The sequence below is a fragment of the Rhincodon typus genome, chromosome 6, assembly GCF_021869965.1.
Source record: "Rhincodon typus isolate 14 chromosome 6, sRhiTyp1.1, whole genome shotgun sequence".
Lineage (NCBI taxonomy): Eukaryota > Metazoa > Chordata > Chondrichthyes > Orectolobiformes > Rhincodontidae > Rhincodon > Rhincodon typus.
The window spans coordinates 23,776,059-23,792,801 of record NC_063337.1 but is presented as its reverse complement, the minus strand read 5'-3'; the positions used below and the strand labels follow the sequence as shown (position 1 = coordinate 23,792,801).

Genomic DNA, 16,743 nt, shown 5'->3' with positions numbered 1-16,743 from the left:
ATAATCAACTTACCAATTTACAAACCCACACCTGTTTGCGAGACTTTGCTGTGCAAACAAACTAACTGCACAAAGTGCTTGAGGCACTCAGTAGGACATTACATAATTAAGTATTTTTGGCCAACTGGTGATTTTTCTTTTAAGACAAAGATGGCGTGGGAAAAGGGATAGTAGAAATAGGAGGTTCACCAGCTTTTTGGATATTCTAGGTATAGAAGATTCATAAGGGCATCCCTCTTCAGAAAAGCAAGTTTAGCAAACAATTCTCCAGTTTAGTGCCTTGGTTGGCACTTTACAGGTGGAAAATCGTACATGATCTTCCAATAGTAAGGCAAAATTACAATATGTTGTTGATGGCATCACATGAACTACTCACTAACACTGAGCTGCCTGGAGGGATATGTTGATGAGCAACACCAAGCAAAGGATTTTAAGTTTTCACAGCTCAGAGATTGAATAAAATCAGGCATCATTTTACAAAAACAATACTCATACATTTAGGGCTTTGCACACTATTGGTGTATATCCATGCTACAGTCACAAGGTCTGCAAAAACATATTTGCATTTCATGGCCAGCAGCATGTCCATACCTACAAGAGGTTACATGAGGAGCTCAGAGTCATGGTCCATCCAGGAGGACTCCGATATAGAACGTAGAACATTACAGCGCAGTACAGGCCCCTTGGCCCTCAATGTTGCGCCGACCTGTGAAACCAATCTGAAGCCCATCTAACCTAAACTATTCCATTATCATCCATATGTTTATCCAATGACCATTTAAATGCCCTTAAAGTTGGCGAGTCTACTACTTTTGCAGGCAGGGCATTCCACACCCTTACTACTCTGAGTAAAGAACCTACCTCTGACATCTATCCTATACCTATCACCCCTCAATTTAAAGCTATGTCCCCTCGTGCTAGCCATCACCATCCGAGGAAAAATGCTCCCACTGTCCACCCTATCTAATCCTCTGATCATCTTGTATGTCTCTATTAAGTCACCTCTTAACCTTCTTCTCTCTAACAAGAACAGCCTCAAGTCCCTCAGCCTTTCCTCATAAGACCTTCCCTCCATACCAGGCAACATCCTGGTAAATCTCCTCTGCACCCTTTCCAATGCTTCCACATCCTTCCAAAATGCGGTGACCAAAACTGTACGCAATACTCCAAGTGCGGCCACACCAGAGTTTTGTACAGCTGCAACATGACCTCATGGCTCCGAAACTCAATCCCTCTACTAATAAAACCTAACATACCGTACGCCTTCTTAACAACGCTATCAACCTGGGTGGCAACTTTCAGTCATCTATGCACATGGACACCGAGATCTCTCTGCTCATCCATACCCTTATGTTAGCGGTGGCTCAGTGGCCTCACTTTCACCTCTGCATCATAAGGTCAAGACTGGAGTACAACATTGGGAATGTGTACCAGTGCAGTATTGTGGCAGTGTTGGCCTTCAGATACAAAAGTTAAAACAAGGACCAATTTGCCCTTTCAGGAAGGCAAAGATTCCATGATGCTATTTTTCAGAATAGCATTCTCTCAGGGACCTAGCCAACATTTAACCTTAAACCAACATCACTAAATTGTTATTACAAATTGTTATCTGTGGCTGCCATGTTTCCTACCTAGCAACAGTGGTCACGCTTCATTGGCTGTAAAACACTGGCATGTCCAGGGTTACAAAGCATTACACGAATTCTTTTACTTTAAAATTTTCCAATGGTCAATTAGTGTTAGAATTCTTTATTTACATGCACTGGATGTAGGTATCCCTGCCTTAAGCCAGCATTTATTGCTCATCCATGTGTTTCCATCAAGAAGGTGGTAGTGAGCTGCCTTCCTGAACCAGTGAAGTCTATGACAGGGACATACACCCACAGTGCTGTTAGAAAGGGAGGTTCAGGAGTTTGATCCAGTAACACACTGAAGGATCAGTGATTATAGATCCAAGTGAAGATGTTGTGAGGCTAGGAGGGAAGTTTGCAGGTGATGGATGTTCCCACGTGCCTGTTACCCTTATCTTTCTCAGCAGTAAAGGTCATAAGTTTGGAAGGTGCTGTTGAAAGGAACCTGGGCAAGGCGTTGAAAGAAATAAGTCTTTACCAGACATTAATTGGAATTAACACCATGCCAATGGCAGGTTGGATCAGAAACCAAATTTATGGCAGACTGAGGGTTTATCCAAAATTACCTTGACTGATCCAAGAGCAAATCAGCCAGAGTTTTTAACTGTCTGAATTTGGCAATGCTCACATACAGGGCAGAAAAGCTTCCAAAATTAGCATTCACTCACATACCTCTCTGAACTTAAAAGACAAAATTTAAATCAGAGTAAAAAAAAACTTCCAGATAACAGTGACTTTAGTTTGGAGACTCAAAATTGAGTCTCTACATATCACATCTGACCAAGATGCATTACCGTGGGGGGGGCGGAAAAAGAGATACAGCACTTCTTTAGTTATTACAAAGCTAAAGTAGTCAGATCATAGTAATCCCCTTCAAAAGGAAGAGCAGAGCAACAATGGCTCAGTCAGTGGCATTTATACCCAAGCCACAAAGTTTTGGTTCAAGTCTCACTTTGGTACACAGCAGAAAAATCAAGGGTCACCGTACAAAGATAGCAAGAACTGCAGATGCTTGAGGAAGAAGGGTCCTGACCCGAAACATCAACTTTTCTGCCCCTCTGATGCTGCCTGGCCTGCTGTGTTCCTCCAGCTCCACACTGTGAAGGGTCAGAGTACAGTTTGTTTTGACCCTGAACTATCAGAGGTACCGTTCTTTAGATGAACCTTTGTATTAAGATGCCTGCCTAGACAGTGTAAAAGATCCTAAAGCACTAATTTTGAAAATAAAAAAAGTGTTCTGTTCTTCTGATACTCATCACTATCAGATACCGATCCTTCAATTAATATCATAAAGCAGATTATTGGATTTCAGGCACTGAATCAACAGGACAAAAAAAATGACTTTCATTAGCATAAATTGTCAAAAGAACTGAAAACAACACTTACTTATACCAGGTGTCTGGTCCAACACATTCCATTTTCCCATCATCTATTTGCACTTTGGCTTCCATGTCATCACTGAAACTGAAGAAAACACAAAAAAAAATCTATATTCCAAATATGGATGCAGCCACCTCACTAACATTCTCTTCTAAACCTAGATGGCACTGTAATGACAGTCTCAAATGTTTGTGGCCTGGACAAAATTGAGATACCACATCCTTAAACTATAAATTATGATTGTTTTCACAACTAAGACAGACAGGACTTTTGAAAAACAGGAACTAAATGGCAGCTTTGTTCATAATGGATTTTACCGGTAATGTTGTTCCTCATGAACATCAAAAGGAAAGCAGATAGCATAAAGAATTAATATATTAAGTATATTTAAAAATTAAACAAAAAGCTAAAAGACCATTCAATGACTTGGTGAAAAATCTCCATTACGGAATCTCTTTTACCAAGCTAATGCTAACCAGACTTTGTTCAGTAAAGTCTGGAGCTATAGCTAACCGAAGAGGTATACTTGTAATATTTACAACACATACAATACACTAAAACCATTCCATTTTAGTTGAAAAAAGGACAAAAAGTACACAAGACGTCAATTCCTTATTCAATAGCACAAAAGAAAGTAATCTCAAAAGGATCTAAATTACCATCTCACCTTTTTAAGTTTCTTAGTAACAATAGATTGTTCTATCGCTCAGGTCATCAAATCTGAGCAAGACTGGGTGTACAATAAACAGAGGGGTTGGACTTAGTTTGAGGAAAAACAATAGTCAGGTGTCTTTTGTTGTTCATAAAAACTGAACAGTACATCCGGGTTTTACACAGAGCAAACTCTTAGCTCTGCTTAGGGAACAAGGGAAGATAAAACTTCTTTGTCTTGGCATTTAGTCTCCAAGTGTGGGCAGGTGACCACCTCCTCAAAAACAAATGTTAGCTAAAGGCACTTCTCAAGTCAACCACTAGGAGATGAGCAAGTGCAACTTTTACAAGGTAAATCCCATAACTACTCTCCAGTTTGAACTCGGCTGTCACTATTCGTAGAAACACAGGGAAAAAGAAAAAAGAAAGTGTCAGGTTTCATTTGCCCCATAGAAAGGATTCAGGAACAGTACTAGAAGCCAAGAAACTAAATTCCAAATATAAAATCGTTACTGGTGGCCAGTGAACTGTGATTTCATGTATTCACCAAATTAAGTTTAACAATAGGCCCTAACATTGTAAGGGCAGGGAGGAATTGTATCAATTCCACCTAGCACAAAGTAGCAGGATAAATTTCAAGTGTGGAAAGAACAGGCAGAGGAAGTGGTAGATGCAGATACAGCTACAACACTTGAGATATTCATGTATCTATCCAAATATGAAAGGTTAGAAGGATATGGGCCAAATGCAAGCAAGCAGAAATTGTTGAGGTTTGGAAACTTGGTTGGCATGGACAAGTTGAACCGAAGGGTCATAAAGCCATTCTCTACGAATGTTAATTCTGAGCAACTTTGCGAGCAGAAGGGCATTATTTTCACTGTCCCACCCTTTACAACATTTGAGCTTTTACAGTGAAGTTCAGTCATCCATTCAAGCAATTAGTCAGGTGTAGAGCTGGATGAACACAGCAGGCCAAGCAGCAGAGGAGCAGGAAGGCTGACATTTCGGGCCTAGACCCTCCTTCAGAAATGGGGGAGGGGGAAGGGGGTTCTGAAATAAATAGGGAGAGAGGGGGAGGTGGATAGAAGATGGATAAAGGAGAAGATAGGTGGAGAGAGGACAGACCGGTCAAAGAGGCGGGGATGGAGCCAGTAAAGGAGAGAGAGTGTAGGTGGGGAGTTAGGGAGGGGATAGGTCAGTCCAGGGAGGATGGACAGGTTGAGGTTAGTAGGTAGGAGATGGGGGTGGGGCTTGAGGTGGGAGGGAGGAAGGACAGTTTAGGGAGGTGGGGACAAGCTGGGCTGGTTTTGGGATGCGGTTGGGGGAGGGGAGATTTTGAAGCTTGTGAAATCCACATTGATACCATTGGGATGCAGGGTTCCCAAGCAAAATATGACTTGCTGTTCCTGCAACCTTCGGGTAGCATTGTCGTGGCACTGCAGGAGGCCCAGGATGGACATGTCGTCTGAGGAATGGGAGGGGGAGTTGAAATGGTTCGCGACTGGGCGGTGCAGTTGTTTAGTGCAAACCGAGCGTAGGTGTTCTGCAAAGCGGTCCCGAAGCCTCTGCTTGGTTTCCCCGATGTAGAGGAGGCCACAACGGGAACAGCAGATGCAGTATACCACATTAGCAGATGTGCAGGTGAACATCTGCTTGATGTGGAAAGTCTTCTTGAGGCCTGGGATAGGGGTGAGGTGTAGGGGCAGGTGTAGCACTTCCGGCACTTTTCCCTGCAACCGCAGGGTGTGGTGGGGCTGGAGGGGGAGTGTGGAGCGGACAAGGGAGTCACGGAGAGAGTGGTCCCTCCGGAAAGCAGATAAAGGTGGGGAGGGAAAAATGTCTTTGGTGGTGGGGTCGGATTGCAGATGGCGGAAGTGTCGGAGAATGATGCGTTGGATCCAGAGGTTGGTGGGGTGGTACGTGAGGACGAGGGGGATTCTGTTTTGGTTGTTATTGTGGGGAGGGGGTGTGAGGATGAGATGCAGGAGACACGGTCGAGGGCGTTCTCGACTGCTGAAGGGTGGGGTGTGGGGAGGCTGCGGTCCTTGAAAAACGAGGACATCTGAGATGTACGGGAGTGGAATGCCTCATCCTGAGAGCAGATGCGGTGGAGGTGAAGGAATTGGGAATAGGGGATGGCATTTTTGCAGGAAGGTGGGTGGGAGGAGATGTATTCTAGGTAGCTGTGGGAGTCGGTGGGCTTGAAATGGATATCGGTTTCTAGGTGGTTGCCAGAGATGGAGACAGAGGTCTAGGAAGGAGAGAGAGGTGTTAGAGATGGTCCAGGTAAACTTAAGGCTGGGGTGGAAGGTGTTGGTGAAGTGGATGAACTGTTCGAGCTCCTCGTGGGAGCACGAGGCGGTGCCAATACATTCATCAATGTAACGGAGGAAGAGGTGGGGTTTAGGGCCGGTGTAGGTACGGAAGAGGGATTGTTCCATGTAACCTACAAAGAGGCAGGCATAGCTGGGGCCAATGCGGGTACCCATGGCCACCCCCTTTGTCTGTAGGAAGTGGGAGGAATTGAAAGAGAAGTTGTTGAGGGTGAGGACGAGTTCGGCTAAGCGGATGAGGGTGTCAGTGGAGGGGGACTGGCCGGGCCTGCGGGACAGGAAGAAGCAGAGGGCTTTTAGACCATCTGTGTGGGGAATGCAGGTGTATAGGGACTGGACATCCATGGTAAAGATGAGGTGTTGGGGACTGGGGAATTGGAAGTTTTGGAGGAGGTGGAGGGAGTGGGTGGTGTCACGGACGTAGGTGAGGAGTTCCTGGACCAAGGGGGAGAAAATGGAGTCGAGATAGGTGGAGATAAGTTCGGTGGGGCAGGAGCAGGCGGAAACAATGGGTCGACCAGGGCAGTCAGGTTTGTGGATTTTGGGAAGGAGATAGAAGCGGGCGGTGAGGGTTTGGGGAACGATGAGGTTGGAGGCTGTGGGTGGGAGGTCACCTGAGGTGATGAGGTTGTGGATGGTTTGGGAGATGATGGTTTGGTGGTTAGGGGTCATGATCAAGGGGGCGGTAGGAGGAGATGTTGGAGAGTTGGCGCCTGGCCTCAGCGATGTAGAGGTCAGTGCGCCATGCTACAACTGCGCCTCCCTTGTCCGCGGGTTTTGTGGTGAGGTTGGGATTGGAGCGGAGGGCTGCATGTTCTGTGGGGGAGAGGCTGGAGTGGGTGGAGGGGTTGAGGTGATCGGTGTCGCGACGGCAGTTGGAGATGAAGAGGTCGAGGGAGGGTAGGAGGCCTTGGGGTGGTGTCCAGGATGAGGGGATGTGTTGGAGGCGGGAGAAGGGGTCAGTAGAGGCAGGGTTAGGCTCACGGTTGAAGAAGTAAACGCGGAGGTGGAGGTGGTGGAAAAACCTCTATGTCCAAACGTGACCGGTATTCGTCGATGTGTGGGTGGAGGGGGACAAAGGTGAGCCCTTTACAGAGGACTGACCGTTCGCCCTCTGTGAGGGGGAGGTCTGGGGGGATGGTGAAGATTCTCCAGCATCTGCAGTTCCTACTATCTCTCAAGCAATTAGTCACTTGTCTCCCTTCCTACCCCACCTCCTTCCTGCCAAAACTGGTAATGAAGAAGTCATACACATAAAACCTATAAAAGGCACAAATTGAATTTCTGTTATTTTGTGTAGTAATCAGATCCCCAGCTGGCAGAGAAGAGACTGGGGAGGGGCATCAGGGAAAGAAAGTTTGTGGAAGCATAAAGCAGAAGGGTGCTTAGAGGATAGGGGTGGGGGGTGATGGTGATGCTGGGTAAGGGAAGACGACGACAACGATGACAAGGACAAGAAAAATTGATCAGTTTTACCACTGCTGATAGTATAAGCTAGTTCCAGGAACTATTCCAAAATGACAGCAAATGTAAGCTGTGCTAGTATTCAGCACAGCAGATCCTGTAAACATTAAAATTGCTCTGATGATCTCAATTTAAAAAAAATGAAATCTATGAATTAGCATTGCACAAATTTTTAAAAATGCAGGATGCATTACATAAACATGATGACGCAGTACAAAAAGCATTAACCTACAAGATCTCTTGCACAAGAAAAATAGCCAAAATCTGGCACACACTAACTCGTGGTGTTCCACAACAATCAATACTGGGATTTTTTTTGTTTGTAATATGCATGTTTGTGGATGGCACCAAAATTGGTAGAGTTTCATACAGGGAGGAGGATTGTCAAAGGATACAGCAGGATATAGATACATCATAGATTTGGGCAGAAAACTGGCAGATGGAGTTTAATGTGGATGAATGAGAGGTGATGCATTTTGTAAGATCAAATTCAGGCGCAAAATAAACAGTAAAATGGCAGAACCTTAGGAGCATTGACATACAAAGGGATCTGGGCATACAGGTCCACAGATCCCTGAAAGTAGCAGTACAAGTGGATAAAGTGGGCAAGGCAGCATACAACACACTTGCCTTCATCAGTCAGGGTATCAAGTATAAAAGTTGGCAAGTTATCCTACAGCTGTATAAAACTTTAGTTCGGCCACATTTGGAATATTGCGTGCCATTCTGGTCGCCACACTATCAAAGGGACGTGGATGCTTTGGAGATGGTGCAGACAAGGTTTACCAGGATGTTGCCTGGTCTGGAGAGTTTAGTTATGAGGTTTAGTTAGGGCTTTAGGAGAGGTTGATTAAACTCGGATTATTTTCACTGGAAAGACAGATGCTGAGGGGCGACCTGATAGAGGTCTACAAAATTATGGAGAGGCATAGATAGGATGGATAATATCCATCCTTTCTCCCCCCAGGGCGGAAAGGCCAACTACAAGGGGGCACAGCTTCAAGGTGAGAGGGGAAGATTATAGGCAAGAAGTGCAGGGAAAATTTTTCACAGTGAGTGGTGGGTGCCTGGAACACACTGCCAATGGGATTAGTGGAAACAGGCATGTTAGTAACATTTAAGACGTATCTTAAAAGGCACATGAACAGGAGGCAAATAGAGGGATAGAAACTGCTTATGAGCAATAAGTAGCAGGTGTAAATAAAGTTTAGGAATTGGCACAGGCTTGGTGGGCCGAAGAGATTGTTCCTGTGCTGTATTGTATGGTTGTATTTCATAATCTTAAAAATTGTGCAAGAGGATTCTTCTTGCAAATAGAGTTAGGTCAAAAAGAAACTGATTAAGAAAGCCAAGAATATGACAATAGACTAAATAAAATAGGAGTAGATGATGCATTCCAAACATTTTTTAAAAATGTGCATTTAAGTTTAAGTGCCAACAGAAATACACTGACACTCACTCCTGTGAAAAGCCACACTGGAGTACCAAAACACAAGGAAATTTGAATTTCTAAGAAGCCAAGATTCTGAAAATCAAAGCTAAAACCTTACTTGAAGAACTGAAGTTACTGACTTTATCAAAATTCAGTTTTAAGTACAGTTACTCAGAGATTGCAGATAAATTGATAGTCATGTTCTCAATTTCCAAAAGTAAAACAAAAAAGTCACTATCCACCTTCAAGCTTCTTTGGTACCAAGCACATTTCAGCTCTCACTCACCCATCAGCATCAAATCCAGTACTGTATCCGACAGCTGACATGTTGCGGTCATTCATTCCTGGTTTGATATTTTCATAATCAACACCCTGAGCATAAAAAAAGCAGAGTTAAAGAAAAACACGTGACCTAAAAAAAAAAACAGAAATACAATGCAAGTCTGAAAAGACCAACATTTTGTTATGAGAAATCTCATCTGATCTGACTAACCATTCCTCAATTTGTCCCAACTTGCTGTATTTTCTAGCATTCCTTTACACAATACTAATTCTTCTTGTAAATAGAGTGCAAAACAAAAAAAAGAGTAAGCTGCATTCAAAACCAAATAAAAAATATCCAGTACCAAACAAAGTAATGGTACAGTGCTTTACTGATCATTTGAGTTGCTGTGGCAACAGTCATTTTTACATGCACATTGTAGATTGCAGCCAATGATAGTGGTGGCAGAGGCAAGTTGAATAACCACTTTATTGTAAGAACTGCACATTTTATTTGGAAATATAAACTAGAAAATAGAAGTTTTCATTGCTTAGATGTTTACAGGACTGAAGGCAGCAATTTGGCCCATCACGTCTGTGGTCAGCAAAGATCTGACTACACTGATCCCATTAACCAGCTCATAGTCCATAGTCCAGAGTCCAAAGGCAATGCACAAGATTATTAAAATATTGCTTATATGTTGAGAGTTCAGGCAGTGAGTGCAGAGTCTCACCACCCTCTAAAATAAAATGCTTTTCTTAACCTTCTACATCTTACTTTAAAAGTCTATATTCCCTTGTTACAGATGCTTCTATTAATGGAATTTGAGAGTTTTTGTTTTTTTTTAAAAAAAAAGAAATACTAATAACCACTACCAATAAAAACCATTCACGTATCCAATTGAGTATTTACATGCAAAGCCCATTATGGGCAATGCAAGAAATAAAGCACTGTATCCCCTGTGGTACCCATCTCTCTCAAGAGATTGACGGACACTGTGCTCCTTCCCCAATGACACCTGGGCACAAACATAACCATAGAAGAGGGGCAGACAGTCAGCAGAGATGTCACCCCCCTGCCACAACCCGTTGCCTGGACTTGTTAATGGCCAGGCCCAGGAATAGAGCCACAAGGGGGCCCTCCAATGTGCCCACAGCCCTCCACACCAGGTGCCCAAAAGATAGGAGGGCAAGGCTGAAGTACAATCAAAAACATAACAATGTTTTTCAGATAACTAAAAGAAAGGGGAGTGCAAACGCCCTCAGCCAATATATATGGCCCATGGACTCCATGACACCATAAAATAAACAGTTGGGCTGGGATTCTGTGAACCACTGCAGTCAATGGTTAAGGGACTGCTGCATGCATCACCCTCCATCCCAGGTCCTTGTATAAAGTGCACTTCACCTGGGGTCCCAGCTGCACAGCAGCAAATTTGTACCTTCTTATCTACACCCTTCAAGTACCCCCCCACCCCTCCTCACAGTTCACTGCTCCAAGGAAAACAATCCCAGCCTAACCAAACTATTCCTCATATCTTATTCCCTCCAGCCCAGGCAGCATCCTGGTAAATCTCCTCCAGGCCATCCCTAGTGCAATCATATCCTTCCTAAGAGGTGGTGACCAGAACTGAATCTCTGGCAGAATCCGTATCTTATACAGCCCTAGTGCAATCTCTCTGCACTTGTATTTGGAGCCTCAGCTGATAAAGGCATGTATCCTAAAAGCCACAGTCTTTTCCAAGCTAGGGGTGTCCAAAACTAGAGGGCATATTTTTAAGGACAGTGGAGAAAGACTTACAAAGAGGACCAGAGGTGCAATTTTTTTCCACACTGAGGATGGCGAGTAAGTGGTACAAGCTGCGAGAGGAAGTGTAGAGGAAAGTACAGTTACAAACATTTAAAAGACATTTGGACAGATATGTGGATAAGAAAGGTTTAGAGAGATATGGACCAAATGCAGGCAAATTGGACTAGTTCCGTTTAGGAAACTTGGTCAGTGTGGGCTGAAGGGTCTGTTTCTGTCTTGTATGACAAAAGAGATAGCTGATGTGTTGGTTTTAGGTTTCCAGAATTTCCTAGATTGGGAGGTTCAAATAAAATTTGGGAAAAAAAAGACGACTGTAAATGTAACTTACTTCCTCAAAAAGAAAGGAGACACAAAGCAGGAAACTACAGGCCGGTTAGCTTAATATCAAAGCACATTGAAGGTGTTAGAAGCTATTAAGTGCCCTGATGTAATGTCCTTAGAGTGCCAAGGTAATGAAGCAGTCAATATCATTTTGCAAAATCATGTTTAACCAGAAATTAGCGATCTTTGCAGTAGTAAGATGTACTGTTATAAAGGGATGTACTTGGATTTCCAGAAGGCATTCGACATGGTGCCACAAGGCTTGAATTGAAGATTAACTTGCTAACAGAAATAACCATAATGGGTCATTTTCTGGTTGGCAACATTTAATGAGTCTAATCTACAGTAATTGCTGCTAGGCCCTCATGTTTTATAATCCAAGATGACATGGGCGAAGGAACCAAAAAGGTATGGCTGCAAAATTTGCTGATCATAAAAGATAGGGTGAAAAACAATTTGTGCAGAGAACATAACCTAGCTATATCCTGTTGTAGCATCTTAGGTGAGCGAGTAAAAATCCAACAAGTGGAGTATCATGTTGGAAAATATCAAAGTGGCCATTTTGGGCAAGGCACACAAGAAGGAAGCACATTATCTTTAAAAATAGAAATGGTGACAGAGACTGCAGCGCTCAGATGCAGAAGGATCTAAGTGACCTAGTGCATGAAATCACAAAACGTTAGTATGAAGGTACAGAAAGTAATTGTTAAAAACAAATAGAATGTTAGAATTTATTGCAAGGGGAATTTAATACAGGAGTTAGTTGACAAGGCAATGGTGAGACCACAACTAGAGTTCAATATTGGTCTGGCTTCCCACAACAGCAGTTGGAGATGGAGATTGAGGGAGGGTAGGAGGCCTCTTCGTCTCCAACTGCCATCATGCGAAGCCTCTAAGGATGCCTACCTTCAATATTGGTCTTACTTATGGAAAGATATAAATGCATTGAAAGCAGTTCAGAGAAGGCTTCCTAGATTAATACCTGGAATGGGTGGATTGGCTTATCAGAGTTTGGAAAAAAGGGTAAGAGATGACTTGACTGAAAACAAGGCCTCAGAGGTTTTGACAGGGTAAATGTGGAGAGGATATCTCCTCGAGAGGGGGCCTAGACCTAGCCAGTGATCCCTGTTTAAAAGTAAAAATGGGACTGCTCATTAAGACAGAAAAGTGAAATGTCTTCTCAGAGGACATCAGAAAGGTGGTGGAAGCAGAGTCCTTGAATACTTCTAAGGCAGAGGTAGAGATAGGCTTAATAACAATGGGTTGAGAGATTGGTAGTAATGTGGAGTAATGACCCATAATCATATTGAATTGCAGAGTAGGCTCAAGGCACAGAGGCCTACTTCTGCCACATTGATTTTAACACCAAAGGAGAAAGCACCCCAGGTTAAACTCTATCCGTGTGACAGCAAGAAGTAGCTTTGAAAAGAAATTAGCTTTCAATAAAAGGAAATTGAGATAATTCAACTGTAACTTTTTTTTCCACAAAAATAACATGTAGCAGAAATAAAATGTCTAAGACTCTGAACATGGCTTTAAAGCATTTTCCTCAGAACCTCGCATTTGGATACCAAAATAAGCTTAAAACAATAAACATTATATTGTTAAAACACAAAATCATTCCTTAGCCAGAGGCTCAGTTCATTACTAACAATGTCCAGCAAATTGTCATGACCTGAGAGCACAACTATTGGTTTTGCATTAGCACATTAGCGTGCTGTAGAAGAATGATCCAATTAGCATCCACACCAATCACAGTTTTTATCATCACCTAACTAGGACAAAGCAAGAAAAACAAAATATTTTTCAAAATGCAAGTGTTAAAATTCATGTTATGCGTCTCAAAAGCTACAAAGAAAAATTGCTACAACGTGAACAGGATTTTTTAAAAAGTTGTCTTTTCGTTTCTATTATTCCCTGACAAGCTAATAGATTTTTCTCCAGCAAATATTCATGCACATACCACCCTCTTCACTTCTTGAATTAAAATAATTCAGAAACAGGACGCATCTACTAAAACAAAACAGGCAAGGCAGCAGCTGTAAAATATCAGCTACAGTGAAGAAACAAGCAAAGGATTCAGTACCTTACCTAATTTTAAGTGTTTTCAATGGTCCTGAGTTTCTGCTAATATTCAACCAAAACTACAAATTTCATAATCTTAAAATATGTATAAAAAGTACAGACTCAATGACTAGTCATTATTTTGCCAATGGAAAAATGAAGTAGGATTTGTGAATGTATCAGCACTTTAACAGGACAAAGGTTGGGAATAAAAGTCTCATAGCACACTTTTATAAACCAGCCCTGTTTTTCTAAGGATTGCAGACATAGCAGTTTCTAAAAAAACTTCCTTTAACAGCTGCCTAGTCATGATTTTTTTAAAGCTGATTTCCTCCCTATAGAGAAAGAATTCCCTTTAACAGTTTATTGTGCTTCTGTTTTTTAAAAAAAGCAGAGTAGTTTTAGTTGGTTAGAATGATTTGTTTTCACCGCGCCCTCCCAGCCAACTAGAGATAAATAAAACAAAAAAAAAAGCACTTTTTCAATTGCGTGATGTGGTACAGAATTTAACCACTTAACTAATATCAATACTTGACAAGCAGCATTTCCTCACCAGAAACAGCAGTGCAAATTTTTAGAAGCCCTTTCCATCAATCCTGAATAGGTGGAGATAGAGGCAAACGTAGGAAAGTTTACAGGCGGTAGAAGCAGGCAGCCTTTATCACGTAGAGGATGGTGAAACAGAAGCTGAGCTCAGAATCAAATACGATGCAGAGATTCAACATTGTAACTATTGTAACTTAATGCCTCACCCAATTACAGGCATTATCTTCCCCATTAGTATAATACTCCATGTGTCACTTTGCAAAATCCAGTATCAACTCCCTCCACCTAGAAGAGCACTCAAGCCTGATAATCAACTTGGATTTTAAAAAAAATTATAATGTAAAACATGACAGAAACTAATAAAAAGGTCAGTTATCCATTTGTAGTAATAAAGTTGTCATTTGAACCCATCACAAGGGGATAGCTTAATAAGGATCATAAAATTAAAGACAGAGTGGAGGCATTTTCTGGAGGGGTGAGTCGATTACTAAAATGGCATCATTGAATATTTTTGAGGCAGAGATTATCACAGAACCTCCCACTACCAACATCCTCAGGGTTACCATTGACCAGAGGCCACACAAGTAGTGCAGTTACAAGAGCAGGTCAGATTATAAATCCTGTAGTATGTAACTCACCTCCTGACTCCAAAGTCTATCCACCCATCTACAAGACACGCTCCCAACTTGTGATAGAATACCTCCCACTTGCCTAGGTGAGTGCAACTCCAAGAACACTCAAGAAACTTGATACTATCAAGCATGGAGTAGGCCATTTGATTGGCATCACATCCACTCCCTCCACCACCAACAAATCAGCAGTAACTGTGTGTACTGCACAGCAGAAAATCACCAATTCTCCCTTAGCTGTACCTTCCAAACTTGTAACCATCTTAGAGAAGCACAAGGTCAGAACAATAGGAACACCACCTGTAAATACCCCCAAGCCACTTGCATCCTGACTTGGAAATATGTCACCGTTCCTTCTGGGTTAGTTCTACCTCCAGCACATGGACTGCAGCAGTTCACCACTTTCTCCAGGGCACTTAGGGAGGGACAATAAACGTTAGCACCAGCCTGCGATAGCCACATCCAAAGAATAAAGTCCTATTTCTTTGAACCAATAGAGCCCTCATCACACCAAAGTAGTTTAAACATTCGCATTGGGGAATTTATAAATGAGACAGTATCATTCAAAAAAAAGTTAGTTTACATTTTAAACTGCAGTCTATAGTTGACATTTGACTGCACACGATTCTTATTTCCAGAGATTTTATGGCTTGGGTATGGATATACAGTAGTTGAAGGTTTGCTTGTTGATAAGAATAGGCCAATTGGCAACATTCTCTTTCACTGCCCTTCCCACTGGTCTTAAACCTTAACACAGTTGTTGGCCGTGTAACGGTGGGTGGATGGAGTGAGTGAGATAGAGGAAAAGGTTTTTGCTCCCATTACTTCGCGTAAAAAAAAATCCGACCTTCTTAATAAAAATCAAAGTCACACATAGTTCCTAGATTAAAACAATATTGGTTTAACACTAATTTCATTTATAAAAACAAGTTCTCGGCAGGAGATGCAGATATCTTTGCAAAAAGCATTTCCCCCAAAGATAAACAGATGGTAATTTATTTCTCGCTTCCTCTCAATTAGTTCACAAGACGGAAAAGACACATACAGTATTCTTACCTTCCATCTAGCCCACAACATTTTCAGCCGTGCAATATTGCCTACTTGTTTGTAATCTTCCATTTTAGTGCACTTATCGCTTTTGTCGAATCCATTCTTCCTCAGTCCAGCTTCCTTAGGGTCCATGGAAGACTTGTTCTTAAAAACAAAGTTGTACACGAGAGGGTAAGAAAGGGGAACACAGCACTTAAAACAAACGGAGAAAACAAAAACTACGTCGACACAAGGTTGTAATGTTCTATAAGAGTCCTGGTCAATCCATACCAGTGATAGAGTAACAAACTCACCTTTCACGGGAACAGTTTGAACTGAATTGAATCAGACACAATAAGAAGTGCTGCGATAGAGAAAAGTATAAACTTATCGGTTGGGAAGAATTTAAACAGAATTTAATAGACTTCTCAGCATAGACTGCTAAACTAAAACTAACAGGCCGTACTTGATTCAACAATGAGAGCACCAGCATAGAGTCGCACGTCTCCTGAGGTAGAGCCTGCAGGCAAGAGGTGAATTATTGATACCCGTCACTATTGGTTTATTTTTCAATACCTGAAGACCCTATTTGTTATCAGTTTATAAGAAGTTTTTGAAAAATTCATACGGTACTTACTGCTGAAATAGAGTTTAATAACAAAAATCCAATAATTAATTTAATCGAATGTAAGTTTTCCAACCAACAAACCTATAAGATAGTGAGGATTTATACTACAGGTGAAAAAGGCACTGATTGGTGGGCAACTCCACTTTTATTGGTTGAGACATTGCCATGGAGAAAGCAAAATAGTAGTCTCCTCAAATGCCCAAGTTTTCAAAAAGATGCAAGACTTGAGCTTATTTTGATTGCTTAGAGAAAAGTATGAATAAATGTCACTCCCAGCAAGTATATAAATGAGTTACTTTATAAGTTAGACTGATTGTTCTAAATTGGTTAGTAGCACTCAGGACCGTTCAGCAAGTGTTGCCAAACTGCAGAATCACAGCTAACAATTGACGTCTTCTATTTTTGATATTACAAATTGGGATAGTTGAGTACAGTTTGTATCTGCCTATCATTACCAGCTGCTGGAGCTTGCTGTCTGATCTAATCAGGTCATCGTTGGGTTGACGTACCTTGCACCACATTGGCACTGGTATTTTTGAGATGTTTTGCCCTTCCATAATAATT

General features: G+C 42.1%; 1 protein-coding gene across 4 annotated transcripts in view; it reads right to left on the bottom strand.

Moving 5' to 3' along the window:
* The window catches only part of tpte (transmembrane phosphatase with tensin homology), a 67,445-nt gene extending 51,156 nt beyond the window's left edge, over positions 1-16,289 (bottom strand). Inside the window, exons 1-5 of one of the 4 annotated variants that reach the window (XM_048597709.1) lie at positions 16,018-16,095; positions 15,866-15,915; positions 15,579-15,716; positions 9,178-9,263; positions 3,018-3,095 (exon numbers count right to left, since the gene is read on the bottom strand). In XM_048597709.1, the coding sequence (XP_048453666.1) occupies positions 3,018-3,095; positions 9,178-9,263; positions 15,579-15,704 (290 nt within the window). In that variant the 5' untranslated portion in view covers positions 15,705-15,716; positions 15,866-15,915; positions 16,018-16,095. The other 3 variants (XM_048597711.1, XM_048597708.1, XM_048597710.1) reach the window with 3 other exon arrangements.
* Between the last annotated feature and the right edge of the window lie 454 nt (positions 16,290-16,743).